This window comes from Dasypus novemcinctus, chromosome 13, assembly GCF_030445035.2.
Source record: "Dasypus novemcinctus isolate mDasNov1 chromosome 13, mDasNov1.1.hap2, whole genome shotgun sequence".
NCBI lineage: Eukaryota > Metazoa > Chordata > Mammalia > Cingulata > Dasypodidae > Dasypus > Dasypus novemcinctus.
This window is the reverse complement of record NC_080685.1, coordinates 106,880,276-106,898,052: the sequence shown is the minus strand read 5'-3', so window position 1 is coordinate 106,898,052 and position 17,777 is coordinate 106,880,276. Positions and strand designations below refer to the sequence as shown.

The following is a 17,777-nucleotide window of genomic DNA, read 5'->3' as shown; positions in this document are numbered from 1 at the left end:
TACTGTGAATGTATTATTTACTTCCACCATTTTATTCTGTTTTTCATACATCATATTTTGTTTTCATCTGTCTTTTTACTCTTTTGGTTATCCTTTATGCTATTCCTGCCTTCTGCACTCTTCTCCAGGCCTCTGTCTTTTTTTTTTGAGCTCTAAATGTTTAAGTATTTAAAGTACTTAAGGCTCCTTTTAATACTTCCTGCATAACTGGATTCTTTTTCACAAACTTTCTTAGTTTCTGTTCATTTGTGAATATTTATAACACCTTCATATTTGAAGGACAGTTTTGCTGGATAAAGAGTTCTTGGCTGACAGTTTCTCTTTTTTACTATCCTAATACATCATACATCTGTCTTCTCGCCTCCATGGTTTCTGATGAGAAATCTGCACTAAGACTTACTGTGTGCCCCTTGTATGTGATGATTTGCTTCTATCTTGCTGCTCTCAGAATTTTCTCTTTATCTTTGATGTTTGACATTCTTAGTAGTATGTCTTGGAGTAAGTCTATTAGGATTTATTCTAATTGGTGTAAGTTCATTTCTTTCCTGAAAGTTGGGAAATTTTTAACTCCATTATTTCCTCAGATACTCTTTTGACCCCTTTTCCCTTTTTTTTTTTCTCTTTCCAGAACTCCCATGGCACATAAATTGTTGTGTTTCATATTATCATTTAACTCCCTGAGTCCTTGCTCAGTTTTCTTTTCATTATTTTCCCATTGGTCTTCCCTGTCTTCATTGTCAGCTGCTCTGTCTTCTACATCACATACTTTTCTTCTGTCATTTTGATTTTGCTGTTGTATGCCTCTAATGTATTTTTGATCCACCTATCATGTCTTCATTCCCATTATTCTGTTATTTTTCTATTCAGGAATTTAAATTCTTCTTTGTGCTCATTCAGTGTCTTCTTTTTTTTTTTAAGATTTATTTATTTATTTTATTTCTCTCCCCTCCCCCCCCCCCCCCACCCCAGTTGTCTGTTCTCTGTGTCTGTTTACTGCGTGTTCTTCCTTGTTTGCTTCTGTTGTCAGCGGCACGGGAATCTGTGTTTCTTTTTGTTGTGTCATCTTCCTGCGTCAGCTCTCCGTGTGTGCAGCACCATTCCTGGGCAGGCTGCACTTTCTTTCGCACTGGGCGGCTCTCCTTATGGGGCGCACTCCTTGCGCGTGGGGCTCCCTGTACGGGGGACACCCCTGCGTGGCACGGCACTCCTTGCGCGTATCAGCACTGCATGTGGGCCAGCTCCACACGGGTCAAGGAGGCCTGGGGTTTGAACCGTGGACCTCCCATGTGGTAGACGAATGCCCTAACCACTGGGCCAAGTCTGCTTCCCTCAGTGTCTTCTTGATACCTTTTTTCTTCTTAGTTATATTGTCTTTCAACTAATTTATTCGATTTTGGAAATTGATATGAATCTTGATTAGTTGTCTCAAATCCTATGTCTTTTCAGGGGCTTTGATATATTCCTTTGCTTGGGCCGTTTCTTCTGTTTTCTTAGTATGGCTTCTAAGTTTTTGCTGATGTCTAGGCATCAGATTATGGTGGCGAGTTTACTCTGATGCTCAGTTTCTCTCTTTCGTAGGGGTTTAGTGGTGGGAGGCTGTGTTCAACCTCTTCTAGGTCTTGAAGATTGTCCTTGTTAGTTGCACAAATCTGGGCCCTAAATGCACTAATGGGTTGCAGACCTACTTCCAAGGGCCCTGGGGAGGGAGGCTGTAACTCCAGATAAAGCCTCTTCCTTACTCATTTCCTCACATGCACTTCCTGGTCAGCCAGAAGATGGCACTCTTTGGCAGACCTTTCAATTCCAAGCCTGGGTGGAATGTGTGTGCTGCCAGGGGCCTGGGTCAGTGTGACAGAGGTTCCTGCCTGAAGGCTAAGAGCCTCACGATTCAGACTTTCTCAGAGGCTGTTCTGCAACCTTTGCTGGCAGTGCGTTCCCTCTCCCTGGATAGGAGGTAATTCCACTCCCCACTGTGTCCTCAGCACCCAGTCCCGGTCAGTAGGAGGGTGACTGAGAGGTCAGATCTCTGTCCTTTGCAGGCTCCCAGGGCAAACAGTGGGAGCCCTTCCAGCCTGGAAGAGCTCAGGGACACAGCAAACCGAATTTGGGACCAGAAGCTGAATCAGCCTTATGCTGTGTCTGTCCCTCTCTCTCCCCTTTCCTGGGGAGGGGAGGGTGGATCCCTGCCAAATGCTTTGTCTGCAGCACCTGCCCTGAGACTGGAGAATTCAGAATTGCGTGCTCAGGGTAGGGTGGGATGGGGTAAGGGTTAGGGAGCCAGCAGTAAAGTTGCAGCTTTAACTCATAGTCTGTCCACTGAGGTGGTTTTCCTGTGTCCCTCTCTCTGCTGGGTGGTATCCCATCTTCCCCTAGTGTCCTAAGCCCTAGAACATTTTCTTCCAGGCTGTTTCTGGCTGTCCTCCAGAGTCTCGTGTCCTTCTAATCTGCCATCTTCCTAGAAGTCTCTGTGGTACATTTTTAAGATTGCGCTTTTTGTGAAGTTGTTTCACCTCCACGAGAAAGCTTCCTTTCCTCTTTTCTTTCTCCAAGAATCTCAGTCTGTTTTACTTATTTTTGTTTGCCTCTATAGGTGTTGCTTTGTTTTGTTTTGCTTTTTAAACACTTCTTTCTTTGCTTCACTTGCTTTTGCCCTGAGGGCAAATTCTGGGAGGTCAACCCAGAGAGGTCTTTCCCAAGTCCATCTTTCCCAGCAGAAAAAACGGCCACAAAGGAGGCACACACTGGCCCCAGAGTGCCCTGGGGAGAGGTCAGGAAGAACAGAAAAGCCTCGTTTACAGCCCCCCAGAACAGTGCTTTCCTAGCCTGTCCAGCAGATGCCCTTCAACAAACTGCTCCCCGCTGCCCTGGGGAGGCCCTGTCTCTCCATCCCCACCACCTCTGCCCCCATCCCAGCACAGCGGAAGCAGTGGCTGCTGCTGCCTTTGTCCTTGCTGGGTTGAAAGGGTATCTTAGAACTGGGACATGATCATCCAAAGTGCTGATCAAAAGCCGTGACTAGGGCGGCGGACTTGGCCCAGTGGTTAGGGCGTCTGCCTACCACATGGGAGGTCCAGGGTTCAAACCCCGGGCCTCCTTGACCCCTGTGGAGCTGGCCCATGCGCAGTGCTGATGCGCGCAAGGAGTGCCGTGCCACGCAGGGGTGTCCCCCGCGTAGGGGAACCCCACGCACAAGGAGTGCACCCCTCAAGGAGAGCCGCCCAGCGCGAAAGTACAGCCTCTCCAGGAATGGTGCCGCACACAGGGAGAGCTGACACAACAAGATGACACAACAAAAAGAAACAAAGATTCCCATGCTGCTGACAAGAGCAGAAGCAGACAAAGAAGACACAGCAGGCGGTGGACTTGGCCCAGTGGTTAGGGTGTCCGTCTACCACATGGGAGGTCCACGGTTCAAACCCCGGGCCTCCTTGACCCGTGTGGAGCTGGCCCATGTGCAGTGCTGATGCAAGCAAGGAGTGCCCTGCCACACAGGGGTGTCCCCTGCATAGGGGAGCTACCCTGCAACTCAGGGGTGTCCCCGCGTAAGGGAGCTCCAGCACGCAAGGAGTGCGCCCTGTAAGGAGAGCCGCCCCGCACAAAAGAAAGTGCAGCCTGCCCAGGAATGGTGTGGCATACATGGAGAGCTGACACAACAAGATGATGCAACAAGAAGAAACACAGATTCCTGGGCCGCTGATAATAACAGAAGTGGACAAAGAAGATGCAGCAAATAGACACAGAGAACAGACAACCAGGGTTGGGGAGGAAGGGGAGAGAAATAAATAAATAAATAAATCTTTAAAAGAAAAAGAGGATGCAGCAAATAGACACAGAGAACAGACAACCGGGGTTGGGGGGCAAGGGGAGAGAAAGGAAGAAATCTTTAAAAAAAAAAAAAAAAGCTATGATTAGTGCCCTGTCATGCTCCCCCCCCCCCCCGCCCCCGTTTGGGGGGGGGAACATTGTTATGTTCCTTTCTGACAACAGCAGCTATCCAGAGACTGGACCCAAGGCAGCCTGCCCTGAGAGTGGGGAATGGGTGCTGGCAGCCGCTGTGTGTAAAGAGCTACTCGCTGTTCCTTACTGTAGTTTATCATCTCCTCCTGCTCACCCCTGGTTGTTGTATGTTGTTCCTCTGGCCTCTGGAGCCCCAGCACAGTTGTTTCAGACAGTTCCTGCCGATTTGATAGCTAATTTGGTAGAAGGACTGAGTCCTGGAGCTCCCTACCCCCATCTTTCCCAGAAGTCTCTCCAGCTGCTTGATTATTTTATTGACAATACTACTGGACTGTGCATAAAACTGAACTAATTTTTAAACGAATTCTGGAAAAACTTTTGTCAAAATTTGTGGATTGTTTTGTGACATGAATGGGAGAGATTAAGCCAGTTTAGGCTTTGTGAGAATGAATAATAGGCAAGAAAGTAGGACAGATGCTAGCCTCTGTATTTATAGGCAGAACTGAGGCAGGGTATACTTGTCCTGGGTACTGACCTCTTTTAATCACTTTATGATCTCCAGATAGCTGCCCCCTCATAGGCTTGACCAACCTCCTGAGCCAATCTCTAAGCCCATTCTCCAGTAAACACGGAAGCTGTTGTACTGTGATGGGATATTTGTCTCAAGTCACTTTCTCAAGCTAAATGTTAACTTACTTAATCTCATCAATTAAAATCAAATTTAATATTCTAATACGAAAGGATAAATATGAACTTTTACTGCTGTGTCTAATCATTGTCTCTGATGATTGCTCTTTTAGGCATGACTACTTATTTTGGGAACTGGTGATGAAGACTCTTAAATATCTTCCGAAAGGGCAAGGGCAGAGGCTTGTTGAGATGGGTGGGGAGTGTGGTATATATTTAGCATGGCCTATAGCTTGAGCCAGCCATGCTTGAATGCTGCAATTCAGCTGTAATTAAGTTGTGATCGTGTGTTTATTGACATGGCAGTACTTACCTCTGCTTTTCATTTATGCACGTATGGTGTAGGTTTATTCAAACTCCTCTTAATGATGAATAGCTTTATTTCTGTTTCTATTTTGTCTTGACCATTCTGTTAGGCATCAGGTGTCTTCTAATTGTTTTATGCTCGGTTCTAAACTTTTTGTCATTATACTATATTTGGCATGTTATGTAATTTCCTGCATAGAACTTATGATATAATTTAAATTCTCAGATGTATATACTAAAACATCTTAGATTTGGAGCTTTCCTTTAAAATTTAGGGTAGTAAAAGTATAGGCATAAGGGGAGTAGATATAGCTCAAGCAGTTGAGTACCTGCCTCCCAAATGGAAGGTCTCAGGTTCAATCCCTGGTGCCTCCTAAAAAAACAACAAGTAAAACAAATGAAAAAACCAACTAAGGGGAGCCAATTTGGTTCAGTAGTTGAGTGCCAGCTTCCCACATAGGAAATCCCAGGTTTAACCCCGGCCCCAGTACCTCAAAAAAAAAAAAGTATAGCATAAATAAAAATTTAAAGAACAATTGTTGCCCTCTGATTACTAGAATTGCTCAATATCTTTCTTCTAGGCTTTGGAAAGCATTTTGGCAAGTGAACGCTTACCATTTTCCTGTCTCAGAAACATTACTCAGACTTTAATGGACACTTTAAAAAATCAAGGTAATCGGATTTGTACTGATTGGAGGTGATGGTATCACTACATATTTTACAGCTCTAGTTACAGAAAGCTGTTAACTGCTTCTGACACCATCAGGTACTTTAATGTGTAAATAATATATGTAAAAACAAGGAAACTTCACAGCCTTATATTTGGGTATTTTAATTTCCACAGTAATATGTGCAATTGATCTTCATCTGGACTTTCTCTGAATATGTTGATGCTATTTCTAATTAGAAATATTTTTGTTTTTCTTCTGCTTCCTGTGAGGAAAGATACCAGCAAAGAATGATGAGATGTGGTTGTACTGATATGATGAGGAACATGGTGAAAGCCGTTGGTATGAGGGGAAGTCAGCTGGTAGTGTGCAGACGACAGTCAGGGTCTCTTTTGCTGCCCTTGTCTTTTTTTTTTCCTTGCCTTCGTGGAAGGAGAAAAACTTCTGCAGTTCTGGCATTCTATAAGCAATGTGGTTTTGAAAAAAATAAACTAAAATGTTTATACTTTGAATTCATCTTCTGTTATTGTAATGGGTCATCCTGTAGCATCCATGTTTTCTCATGTGGTTACCACATGAGCAGGGTTAGGACTTCCAAAATTCACAGACTATGATTAGCTTATTAGTCCTGAGCTGTCTGCCTGTCCCCCCACCCCCCAATTAAAAATGTATTAGTTTGAGAAAGAACTGCAATCTGAAATTGTGGTATTGTAACTTCACACTTTAATCTGGCTTAGTTAGCAAAATTAAATTTACTCTGAATTCTTAAAATCAGTTAAGACTTCTGGTTGTGACTTAATACTTCAGTTTTTGCTTGTCATGTTAATTATATAAAGCCAGCTTTATAGTTCATTATATTTATATTTAATTATATTTAAACCAACTTCAGGACTACACACATCCTGATTTAAAAAAAAAATTTTTTTTTTTAAAGAAGCTTAGATTACATTAATGTTGCATCAAAAATATAGGGGATACCTATATACCCCACCCCCCTACCTCCACTTTACTCCATTACCAACATTTTTCATTAGTTTGGTACATTTGTTGTAATTGATGAACACTTATGAATCATTGCTACCAACCGTGGTTTGTAGTTTACACTTTGCATCACACAATGTTATAGGTTATGACAAAATATATAATGGCCTGGGTCATTTAGTACAGTTCCAATGTCCCCAAAATGCCCCATGTCACACCTATTCCTCCCTCTCCCTCCCCTCAGAACCTCTGGTGAGCACTGCCTTGTATCAGTGTTACAAGTTCTTCAGTTACTAGAATAATAATAAGTCTACTTTAGTCCATATCTGCATTCCTCCCTTATGTTTCTTCGTTCCTCAATCTTGAGGATTTGGGGAATAAGCATCCTAATGTTGAGACTCTTTTTCTGTTATTGATTTTTATCAACATACTTGAAGTTAACTTTTGGTAAATCATCGTCCTTCAGTGCACATAACTGTTTAGAAAGACCTCTTTTTAAGAGCAGAGTATACTTCTAAGTATACTTTTAAGTATTCCTCCACATCCAGTGCTTCATCAAATTTTCAAAATTTATTTAATCAAAAACTGTACTTAAAAAAAATTATCTTCCACTGGGCTGGGAGTAAGTAAGCCAAGTACCTTCTGTTGAAATTCTACAAAATCATCACTGGTTTCAAGGTCTAGCCATAAATGAGCTTCCTGAAAATTTCAGTTATTTAGTATGCTGAATTTTATTATGGCTATAGGAACTTGAAAAATATTCCATATTACTGTATCTTAGGTAAGAGTTCTTAGGCTTTCCACTCTCTGATTTTCTTTATAAAAAATAAATATTTATTTTATAGTATTTATAAAATTTTAAAATTATTATGCAGAAATATATTTTTTAAAATTGATTATTTCTCCAATATTAATCTTGACACAGATAAAACCTGCTTAATGTAGGATATAAAATGCAATTCTACTTTTGATCTCTTTGCCAAGCCAACCTTTCTTAATGATGCATGAATCACAGTCTGCAGTTTCTGGTTAAATTGTATTGTCTTTGACCAACATGATAAGAAGAACCAGTCAGCTTTGTATTTGTATATCTTCAGTGTGTAAGCATAAGAGAGAGCATATCAGTTTTGGGGTGAAGGAGAATATTTTCAAGGATATTTCCAGATTATTTCTTTAAATATGAGTGTTAGACTAAGATATTTCTGCTTTTCTTTTTTTACTTTTTTCTCCCTCATACCCTTAAAGAACCTTATTTCATTTAAATAGCTAAGTATTTTGCCATTATTGAAAATTATTGTTGCTTTCATAATCTGTTATTGCTTAAGCATGCCGATATTTAATAGAATAGAACATAAGAGAATTTTGTAATATTACAGAATATAATGAAATAAAGCCTTTTTTGAGTCTGTTACATATCTCTTCAATGTGTTTTTTCTTTATACCTTTTAGAGCTTGAGTCTGTTGATGAAGGATTGCTGCAGTTTTGTGCTAATAAACTGAAATTACTCCATCTTTATGAGTCTGTCAGTAAATTAAATTGCCTTGATTTTCATTCAGATGCACCAGTTGCTGCTAATGTGAGTGTTTCCAAATTTTAGTATTGTATAAATTAATCTTTATTTATTTACTTATTAATTTTATTTGTAGTAAAGCTAGAAAACTAAGAATTATTTTTAAAACTTAAAGGTGAAGGAGCTGGGGTGGCTCAAGCAGTTGAGTGCCTGCCTCCCACATGGGAGGTCCCAGGTTCAGTTCCCAGTGCCTCCAAAAGAGAAGGTGAGAAGCCAAGCAGACACAGAGCACACAGCAAGCGGACACAGAGAGCAGAGAGCGAGCACATAAACAACCAGGGGGAGGGAGAGAAAAATAAATAAAAAATAAATCTTTAAAAAAGAAACCAAAAAAACTTAAAAGGTATATGGCCCCCTCCTGGCCTTCTCTGCCTTGCCGCTGAATTTGCATTATTTTACCTAATGATTAAATTTGATTATTAATACATTTCTACTACCCTAGAAGCACTTAGTTTTTCTCAACTTATTTTTTAAGGCTACTTTTATAACAATTTCTTTTGGACAAGGTTTGCTAATTAAAATATATTTAGTGAGCTGAAGTAGCGGAACTCTAATTTTTTTTTTAAGGAGAAAAATGATTCTGTTAAACACATCCATTTCTGTGTTGTTGTAGGAAACCCATACAGTTTCCTCTGTGTACTACATAATAAAATAGAAATAAAATTTTTAAATTAAATGTTATGTTTTTTATTCTATAAACATGAAAAAGGCACAGCATCTTTTAATCTTTATTATAGCATAATATGCTTGTTTCTGAGAAGTATATACAAAATTCTTCCCATGTAGAGAAATAGAGTTTCTCTTAATAGGGAATAGAAATAGTGGCCTCTCTTCCCCTCGGATTCTTGATGAGTCAGGGTGCCTGGCTTCAGGACCTCATGTTGTCTGTTTATCTAAAGGAGAATTATTGAATTTAGTGGTGTGTTAAGTTACTAATAATGCTTGGAAAAAAATACCTGGTATCTATTAAAGTTAACTGAAATTTAAAGTAGAAGTCTTTATTTTAAATAGACACACAAAAAGTTTTTTAACAGACTAATGAAATAAAATTTTCTCTCTGATGGAATATTCCACCCATTCTAGCATCATCTTTTTTATATTTGGGATTGTAGATTGCTTTTGGATAGTGTTTAACACTAATCTATTGATAATGATATTCATGATTGCCATTATAAATGACAAAGCCATTTTCTTAGATCTTTTGTTTTTCTGCCTACTTTAGCAAATAAAGTAATTCCCAGCAAAAGGTAGGATCAAGCTGATTGAGTGATGTCTACAGCATTGCCTCAACATTTAAGTAGATTGTTCAATGCCTGATTTTCTCATTTGATACAAATTACCTCTCCTGCACCCTCCAAAGAAAGTTAAATACACATCATTAATAGTTTCCTCTAGAATTCTTTTCCAGTTGACAGCTACACATATGTTGTGCAAAGATAACGAAAAATTTTTAAAAATCAATTAGCAGTTCTTTTTTCTATTTTGTTTTTAAACCATTTTCTAGGATTTTCCATTTTCTAAGAATTTCAGCCATATTTGCTCTGGACTTTTTTTGAATCTTCAAAAAATATGCAGTTGGCTTCTAGACTGAGTGACTGATTTTATATATACAAAACTGAATTAACTCATTTTGCTGTCTGTGAGACATAGTACATGTAAACTCACATATAACTTTAGTATGTGAGTGAGCTACTGATATTTGTTTTAATGGTATTTCACGTTTACTACTTGCTTTTACAAACAACCTAAAGTAAATAAATAAATGAAATTACTACTGTTTAAGAATGTTACTTTAATTATATAGTGCAGGGTGAGAGGAAGCTTTGCTTGCTGTGGTGAATTTATGATCTCTTACATGTGCACACGTGTGTGTGTGTACATACACTTGTCCCTAATTTGGAAAAATGATAGCATCTACAAATGTTTCTGCACATAGGGTATATAAAAGTAGTTTGAAAGGCTGACAGATGGTATCTGTGACTTTTGAGTCTCTTCAATATTTCCGAGAATCACATAGAGAACTTATATATAGAAAATAAAATGAGGATTGTTTTCCACGTTTTTATTTTAGTTTTCATGCTTCATAATAAATACTTTTAATTTCAGATAGTCCTTTAATTTCCTCAGAATTACTGAGAAAACTAACATCCATGAAACGGATATCCTTTTAATTTTTTTTCTGATTACACAATAATGTATCTTTATTAAAATTCAAACATTTCAGAAAATTTTGGAGTACTCTCAAAGAACTTTATAGAAATGGTTCCTTTAGTAGTATGTAGTGTTCCACGATTAGTTTGCTTTATTTAAATAGCCTCCTACTCCTGAATTCGAGACTCAACTTTTAAACACAATACATTATGGATATCATAATATTAAAGTCATCCTTTGCTTACCTTGGGAAATAAAAGGGTTACTGCTTTCCTTACAGCCTTCCGCTTCAGTTGAGAAAATGGGGGTTGACACATATGTCTAATTCAAGAAAGAGACATGGTCTGTTTATATTCCACTCCCCACCCCCCTGTTTTTAAGGACTTAGCTGTATTACTACGGCTTGATGAAAAAGAATTCCTTAAGCTCCAGGCACTATTAGAGAAGTATAAACAAGAGAACACCCAGACTCCTGTTCGATTTTCTGATGATAAGGATGGTGTGTTGCCTGTAAAAACATTCCTGGAATATTTAGAATATGAGAAAGATGTAATCAACATAAAGAAGATAACTGAAGAGGAGTATGTGGCTTTAGGTAAGTAGAATAAATTGCGGTTTGAAATCTCCGTCTTCCAGAAGAAAGCCTGGTAGGAGCACAGTGGCATCTCAAAGATTAAGTTTAGCCAAAGAATTTAATGTGTATTTTTTGGTCAATCAAAGATAACTTTATGTATGCACTATGTCATACAAGTTTTATAAATAAATATACTAAAGAGATGTTATTATAGCTAGTTTATAAATGGGATTATGGGTGAAAGGGGTAGTCTAGGGTTGTAAATTTCAATTGAAAGCTGGAGAATAATCTAGGGTTGAATAACACAGTGATCCCGGAGATGAATGAGGATTGTGGTTAACAGTACAAAAACAAGAATGTACTTCTATGAACTAGAACAATGTACATCCCTATTACAAGGTGGTAAGAATCTAGTGATGCATGGGAAAATACAATTAATGTAATTATGGACCATAGTTAACAGTAGTATTGTAATATTCTTGTATTAATGCCAAAGAACGTATTGGGTTAATAATAGGGGATATGGAGAAAATATGCCACATGTACACTATAGACCACAGTTACTGGTAGTGGTCTGATGTTTTCTCATAATTGGTAGCAAATGTTCCACAACATTGTAATTTGTGGGTGGAGGGGTGTTATATGGGAATTCTGCACATTGGGTGTGATTGTTTTATAACTTCATGTCTCTAATAAAATGTTTTTTTTATATTTTTTAAAGAGAGAGGGTGTTAGATATGTAATGGTTTGCCTTTCTGCTTTAATAAATCAAACCATTAATTTCTCTAATTGCTTTTTTGCTTTTCTGGGAATCTAGATTGCAATTCAGGAAGATTGTTAGTCCAGATGGTAGGTAGTCATCAGTTACAGTGTTTTGTTTTTGTTTTACTAGGCAGTTTCTTTTTTTGGAAGTGTTTGCATGGAGAAAGCTCCACTGAGGATATGTGTCACACTTTGGAGTCTGCTGGACTTAGCCCCCAGATCTTACTGGTAAGGTTTTTCATTGCTGGATGCTGTTCTTTGTGAACACCAGTCATAAGTGTTTGTCTTGTATTTTAGCATTGTCTTTTAGCATATCACCGGTCTTTCATGAAAACCTAAAAATGATCAGAGAAATTTGTCATTGTTATTCTTAACTGAATAATAGCATTATTTTATTTTTCTTGTTCCCTATAAATTATAAGAAGCATGTTCCATGATTGGCCTAAAATAAGATTTAGAATCAGGCATTTGTACATGCACTTGCAATGGACTTCGATCATATAAATTAACATTTTATAAATTTAAAAGATCTTATTTAGACAACCAAATAAACTTCTCTTAAGGTGATACACAATTGTTATAGAACATTCCCAATTTTTTTTTTTTAAATATATGTTAGGATTTAATCTCTACACTGTTAGAAATGTAGAAACTACAGCACTAAATCTAGAGATCTCTTGCCCTTTCTGGAAAGGACACCATCATCAGTTCTTCCTCCCTCTCTCTTCCACACATGCACACATATACCTGCTCTTTTTCAGCCTTACTCATCCTACCACTTTGGGCCTGTTGACTGTGTAAATATATTGTTTTTATTGAACATCTAAGTCCTTTAAAAATGGATTCTCTTCAGTCTCACTACAGTAGTGTGTGTGTCAGGAAGCAAAACAGTTAAAATTTTACACAGGTTGTACACAGATGTTCATAGTGGCTTTATTTATAATAGCCAAAAACTGAAAACTACACAAATCTCCTTCAATGGGTGAATGGTTAAACAAACTGGGGTGCAACCTTATCATGGAATACTATTCGACAACAACAAGGAAGTGGACCTTAATATACACAACAACTTGGATGAATCTTGAAAATGTGAATGAAAAAAGCCTACTTCGAAAGGGTACAGTCTTGATGATTCCATTTATTTTACGTTCATGAAACAGCACAAAGAGACGAAGAACAGATTAGGGTTGTCAAGGTTAGGGATGAGTTGGGGGAGGCAATGCGTGCGCCTGTAAGGGGGTAATGCGAGGGAGTCTTCTGTAGATGGTGTAGCTGAATGCCTTGATTTTGTTGGTGTTTACACAGGCTACCCATGTGATAAAATTGCATAGAGAAACGCAGATGGATCTTGTATAACTTGAAATCTGAATAAGCTCTATGGATTTTACCAATGTCAGTTTCTTGGTTTTGATATTGTATTCCAGCTATGTAAGATATAACCTTTGGGAGAGTCTGGGAGGCTGCACAGGATTTCTCTGTACATTTCTTTGCAACCACTTGTGACTCTATTAACTATTTCAAGATTTAAAAAAGGAGATAGGAATATCTGTCAGTCACAGTTGAGATGCTTAAGTAAGAGGAGTACATGGTACTTATTTTATCTTGTGTTTAATCAGCATCAACAAATTTTGTTGTCTGCATCTAATCTGTGGTTGAAAAAGCACTTGAAAAAAAATGAAGAACTTCTGACTTTTTTTACCTCAAACAATAAACAAAAATTAACTCAACAATGAACATAAAGTTAAGTGTAAAAGCAAAAGCTATAAAACAAAATAAAACATAGGAGAAATGTCTTTGTGATCTTGGGTTAGGCAAATATTTCTTAGGGCACAAAAAGCGTGAACCGTAAAAGAAAAATAGTGATATATCATACCTCATCCAAATTAAGAACTTCTCAGGGGGGGGAAGGGTAAATAAAATAAATCTTAAAAAAAAAGAAGAAAACTTCTATTTTGTTGTTTTGTCTTCTGTTTTTAATTGGGTTACTTGTCTTTTTACTGTTGAGTTCCATGATCTCTTTCTGTAACATGGACATCAAACCCTTATAATAGGATGGTTTCCAAATATTTTCTCCTATTGAGTAGCCTGCCTTTTCACATTCTTAACAAAGTCCTTTGATGCATAAAAGTGTTTAATTTTTAGGAGGTCCCATTTATCTCTTTTTTCTTTTTTGCTTGTGCTTTGGGTATAAGGTTGAAGAAACCATTGCCTACCACAAGATCTTGAAGATGTTTCACTACATTTTCTTATAGTTTTATGGTTCTCACTTTAATACTTAGATCCTTGATCCTTTTTGAGTTTATCTTTGTGTAAGTTATGAAAATAGAGGTCCCCTTTCTTTTTTTTAGCTGTGGATATCCAGTTCTGCCAGCACCATTTGTTGAATAGACTGTTCTGCCCCAGCTGGGCAGATTTGACAGCCTTTTCAAAAATCACTTGACCTTAGATGTGAGAGTTTATTGCTGAATTCTCAGTTTGATTCCATTGGTCACTGTGTCTGTATGCGAGCACCAGCTTGTTTTTTTATCACTGTAGCTAAGTAGTATATGCTTTAATGTTAGGAAGTCAGAGTCCTCCAACTTCATTCTTTTTAAAAATATTTTTGGCTATTGGGAGTACCTTACCCTTTCATAGAAATTTGATAATTGACTTTTCCATTTTTTGTGAAAAATTGCTGTTTGCATTTGTATTGGGATTACATTGACTCTGTAAATCAGTTTAGGTCGAATTAATATCTTAATGATATTTAGTCTTCCAATCCATGAACATGGAGTATCCTTCCATTTTATTGGGTCTTCTTTGGTTTCTTTCAGCAATGTTTGTAGTTTCCTGAATACAGGTCCTTTATGTCCTCGGTTAAGTTTATTCCTAAATATTTTATCCTTTTAGTTGCTTTTGTAAATGGAATTTTTTTTTCTGACTTTCTCCTGAGATTGCTCATTAGTAGTGTATAGAAATACTGCAGACTTTTTTTTTTTTTTGAGGTGCCAGGCCCAGGGATTAAGCCCAGGACCTCCTAAGTGGAAACTGGTGCTTAACCACTGAGCCACATCAGCCTCCATGAGCTGGTTTTATCGTTTGTTTTGCTTGTTGTTTGTTTTTGCTTTCTTTAGGAGGCACCGGGAATGAACCCAGGACCTTCTGTGTGGGAGGGAGGAGTCCAATTGCTTGAGCTACCCCGCTTGTGTCTCTCACAGTGTTTCCTTGTTGCATCATCTTGCCGCACCAACCCATCGCATCAGCTTGCTGTCTTACTCGTCTTCTTTAGGAGGCACCGGGAACCGAACCTGGGACCTCCCATGTGGTAGGTGGGCACCCAACTGCTTGAACCACGTTTGCTTCCCCACACTACTGATTTTTTATCTTGTAATCTACCACTTTGCTGAACTCGTTTTAATAGCTTTGTTGTGGATTTTTTGGGATTTTCTAGGTATAGGATCATATCATCAGCAAATAGCAAACCTTTCTTTTCTATTTGGGTGTCTTTTATTTCATTTTATTGTCTAATTGTTCTAGCTAGAACGTCTAGCAAAATATTGAATAACAGTGGTGACAGCGTGCATCTTTGTCTTGTTCTGGATCTCAGTGGGAACACTTTCAGTCTTCTCTTTTCTTCTAGTTTCCTTCTGTTCCTATCTTTCAGAGTGTTTTTTTAATCAAGAAAGGTGTTGTATTTTGTCAAATACCTTTTCTGCTAATGATCATGGATTTTTCTTCAATTTATTAATGTAATATATTAAGTTAATTGATTTTCTTGTGTTGAAATTTGCTTGCATACCTGCGATAAAAGCCACTTGATCATGGCGTATAACTCTTTTATTGTGCTTTTGGATTCACTTAGTAAGTATTTTGTTGAGGATTTTTGCATCTGTATTCAGATTTTTCAGGATTTTTTCAAAATTCAAAATTTTGGGTTTGTTTTTACAGTATCTTTTTCTGGCTTTGGTATTAGGGTGATGGATGTTGGCCTCATAGAATGAGTTTGGTAGCATTCTCTCATGTTCAGTTTTTTGGAAGAATTTCAGCAAGGTTGAAATTCAGTCTTCATTGAATGATAGGTAGAATTCACCTCTGAAAGCCTAGCGTTTTCATTTTTGAGAGGTTTTTAATGACTCTTTCAATCACTTTACTTGTGATTGGTTTGTTAAGGTCTTATATTTCTTCTAGAGTCATTGTAGGTTGTTAGTGTGTTTCTAGGAATTTCATCTACTTTGTCTAGTTTGTTGGTTTACTGTTCATAGTGTCCTCTCATGATCTCTTTTATTTCTCTGGGGTCGGTGATAATGTCTCCATGCTCCTTCCTGATTTTATTCATTTGCATCTTCTTTTTTTCTTTGTCAGCCTAGATAAGGGTTTGTAGATTTTGTCGATCTTCTCAAAGAACAAACTTTTGGTTTTGTTGGTTCTCTGTATTGTTTTTTGTTGTTCTCTATAGCATTTATTTCTACTCTAATCTTTAGTTCTTTTCTTCTGCCTGCTTTTGAATTAGTTTGCTTGCATTTTTCTCTTTCCTTCAGGTGTACAGTTAGGTCTTTGATTTTAGTTCTTTTTTTAGAATGTAAGCATTGAAGTCTATAAATTTCCCTCTCAGCACTGCCTTCACTGTATCCCATAGATTTTGGTATGTTGTGTTCTTGTTTTCATTTGTGTCAAGATATTTACTGGTTTTTCTTGCAGTTTCTTCTCTGACCCACTGATTATTTAGGAGTGTGTTGTTTAATAACCATATATTGGTGAATTTTCCTTTTTTCCCCCTATTACTGTTTCCCACCTTCATTCCATTATGTTCAAAGTGATTTGTATAATTTCAGTGTTTTAAAATTTATTGAGACCTGTCATTTGAGCCAACATATGGGCTATCTTAGAGAAGGATACTTGAGCACTTGAGAAGCCATTTCCAGGTATAAGGCTCTATATATATCTATTAGGTCTCATTCATTTATCATATTATCCAAGCTCTCTGTTTCCTTATCCTCTGGCCAGATGTTCTATCCAATGATGAGAGTGGTATTGACATCTCCAGCTATTATTGTAGAGGCATCTCTTTCTACCTTGAGTTTTGCCAGTGTGTGCCTCATGTATTTTGGGGCACCTGGGTTAGGTGCATAAATGTTTATGGTTGTATTTCTTCTTGGTGAATTTCCCCTTTTATTAATATATAATGATCTTTATCTCTTATAACAGTTTTGCATTTAAAATCTATTTTGTCTGATATTAGTATTGCTACTCCAGCTCTTTTTTGTTAACTATTTGCATAGCGTATCTTTTTCCAACCTTTCACTTTCAGCATAATTGTATCCTTGTGTCTTAGGTGAGTCTCTTATAGACAGCATATAGATGTCTTGTATGTTTTTTAATCCATTCTGCCAGCCTTTGTCTTTTGATTGTGGAGGTAATTCCATTATTGGTCATTGTTATTACTATAAAGGCATACTTCATCCTTTTTACCCTTTGGCTTTCCATTTTCATCTTTTACTATTGTCTGTCTTTTTACCCTTTTAGTTACTCTTACTAAAATCTTCATTTCAGTGCTCTTCAAGTCTCTCACCCATGTCTTTAAGTATGTCCTGTAAATTCAGTCTTTTGATACCATATTCTTTTGGTTTTTACTTGTCTGTGAGGACTTTGAGTTCACCCTTATTTTTGAAGTTTTGCCCGATAAAGAATCCTTGGCTGGCAGTTTTTCTCTTTCATTACCTTAAATATATCATGCCACAGTCTTCTCGCCTCCGTGGTTTCTGATGATAGACACTTAGAACATCCCTTGTTATGTGATGCTTTTGTTTCTCTTTCTGCTTTCAGAATTCTTTCTTATCTTTGGCATTTGCATTCTGAATAATAGGTGTCTCAGAGCAGATCCATTCGGATTTATTCTGTTAGGGGTGCGTTGTCCTTCTTGAATATTGATATGTATGTCATAAGGGTTGGGAAGTTTTGGGTCCTTATTCTCTCAAATATTCTTTCTGCCCTTTTTCCATTCCCTTCTTCTGGGACTCATACAACATGTATGTTTGTGTATTTTGTGTTGTTATTCAGTTCCCTGAGACCATGTTCAATTTTTTTTTGCATTCTTTTCTCTTTCTGTTCTCTTGTCTTTTCATGTTCAGATGCTCTGTCTTC

General features: G+C 37.7%; 1 protein-coding gene across 2 annotated transcripts in view; it reads left to right on the top strand.

Moving 5' to 3' along the window:
* RAB3GAP2 (RAB3 GTPase activating non-catalytic protein subunit 2) overlaps positions 1-17,777 on the top strand; it is a 156,340-nt gene that overhangs the window by 108,080 nt on the left and 30,483 nt on the right. For both annotated transcript variants that reach the window (XM_058275231.1, XM_058275230.1), the window contains exons 18-21: positions 5,532-5,622; positions 8,049-8,176; positions 10,703-10,916; positions 11,788-11,885. In XM_058275231.1, the coding sequence (XP_058131214.1) occupies positions 5,532-5,622; positions 8,049-8,176; positions 10,703-10,916; positions 11,788-11,885 (531 nt within the window). The remainder of the gene's footprint in view (positions 1-5,531; positions 5,623-8,048; positions 8,177-10,702; positions 10,917-11,787; positions 11,886-17,777) is intronic.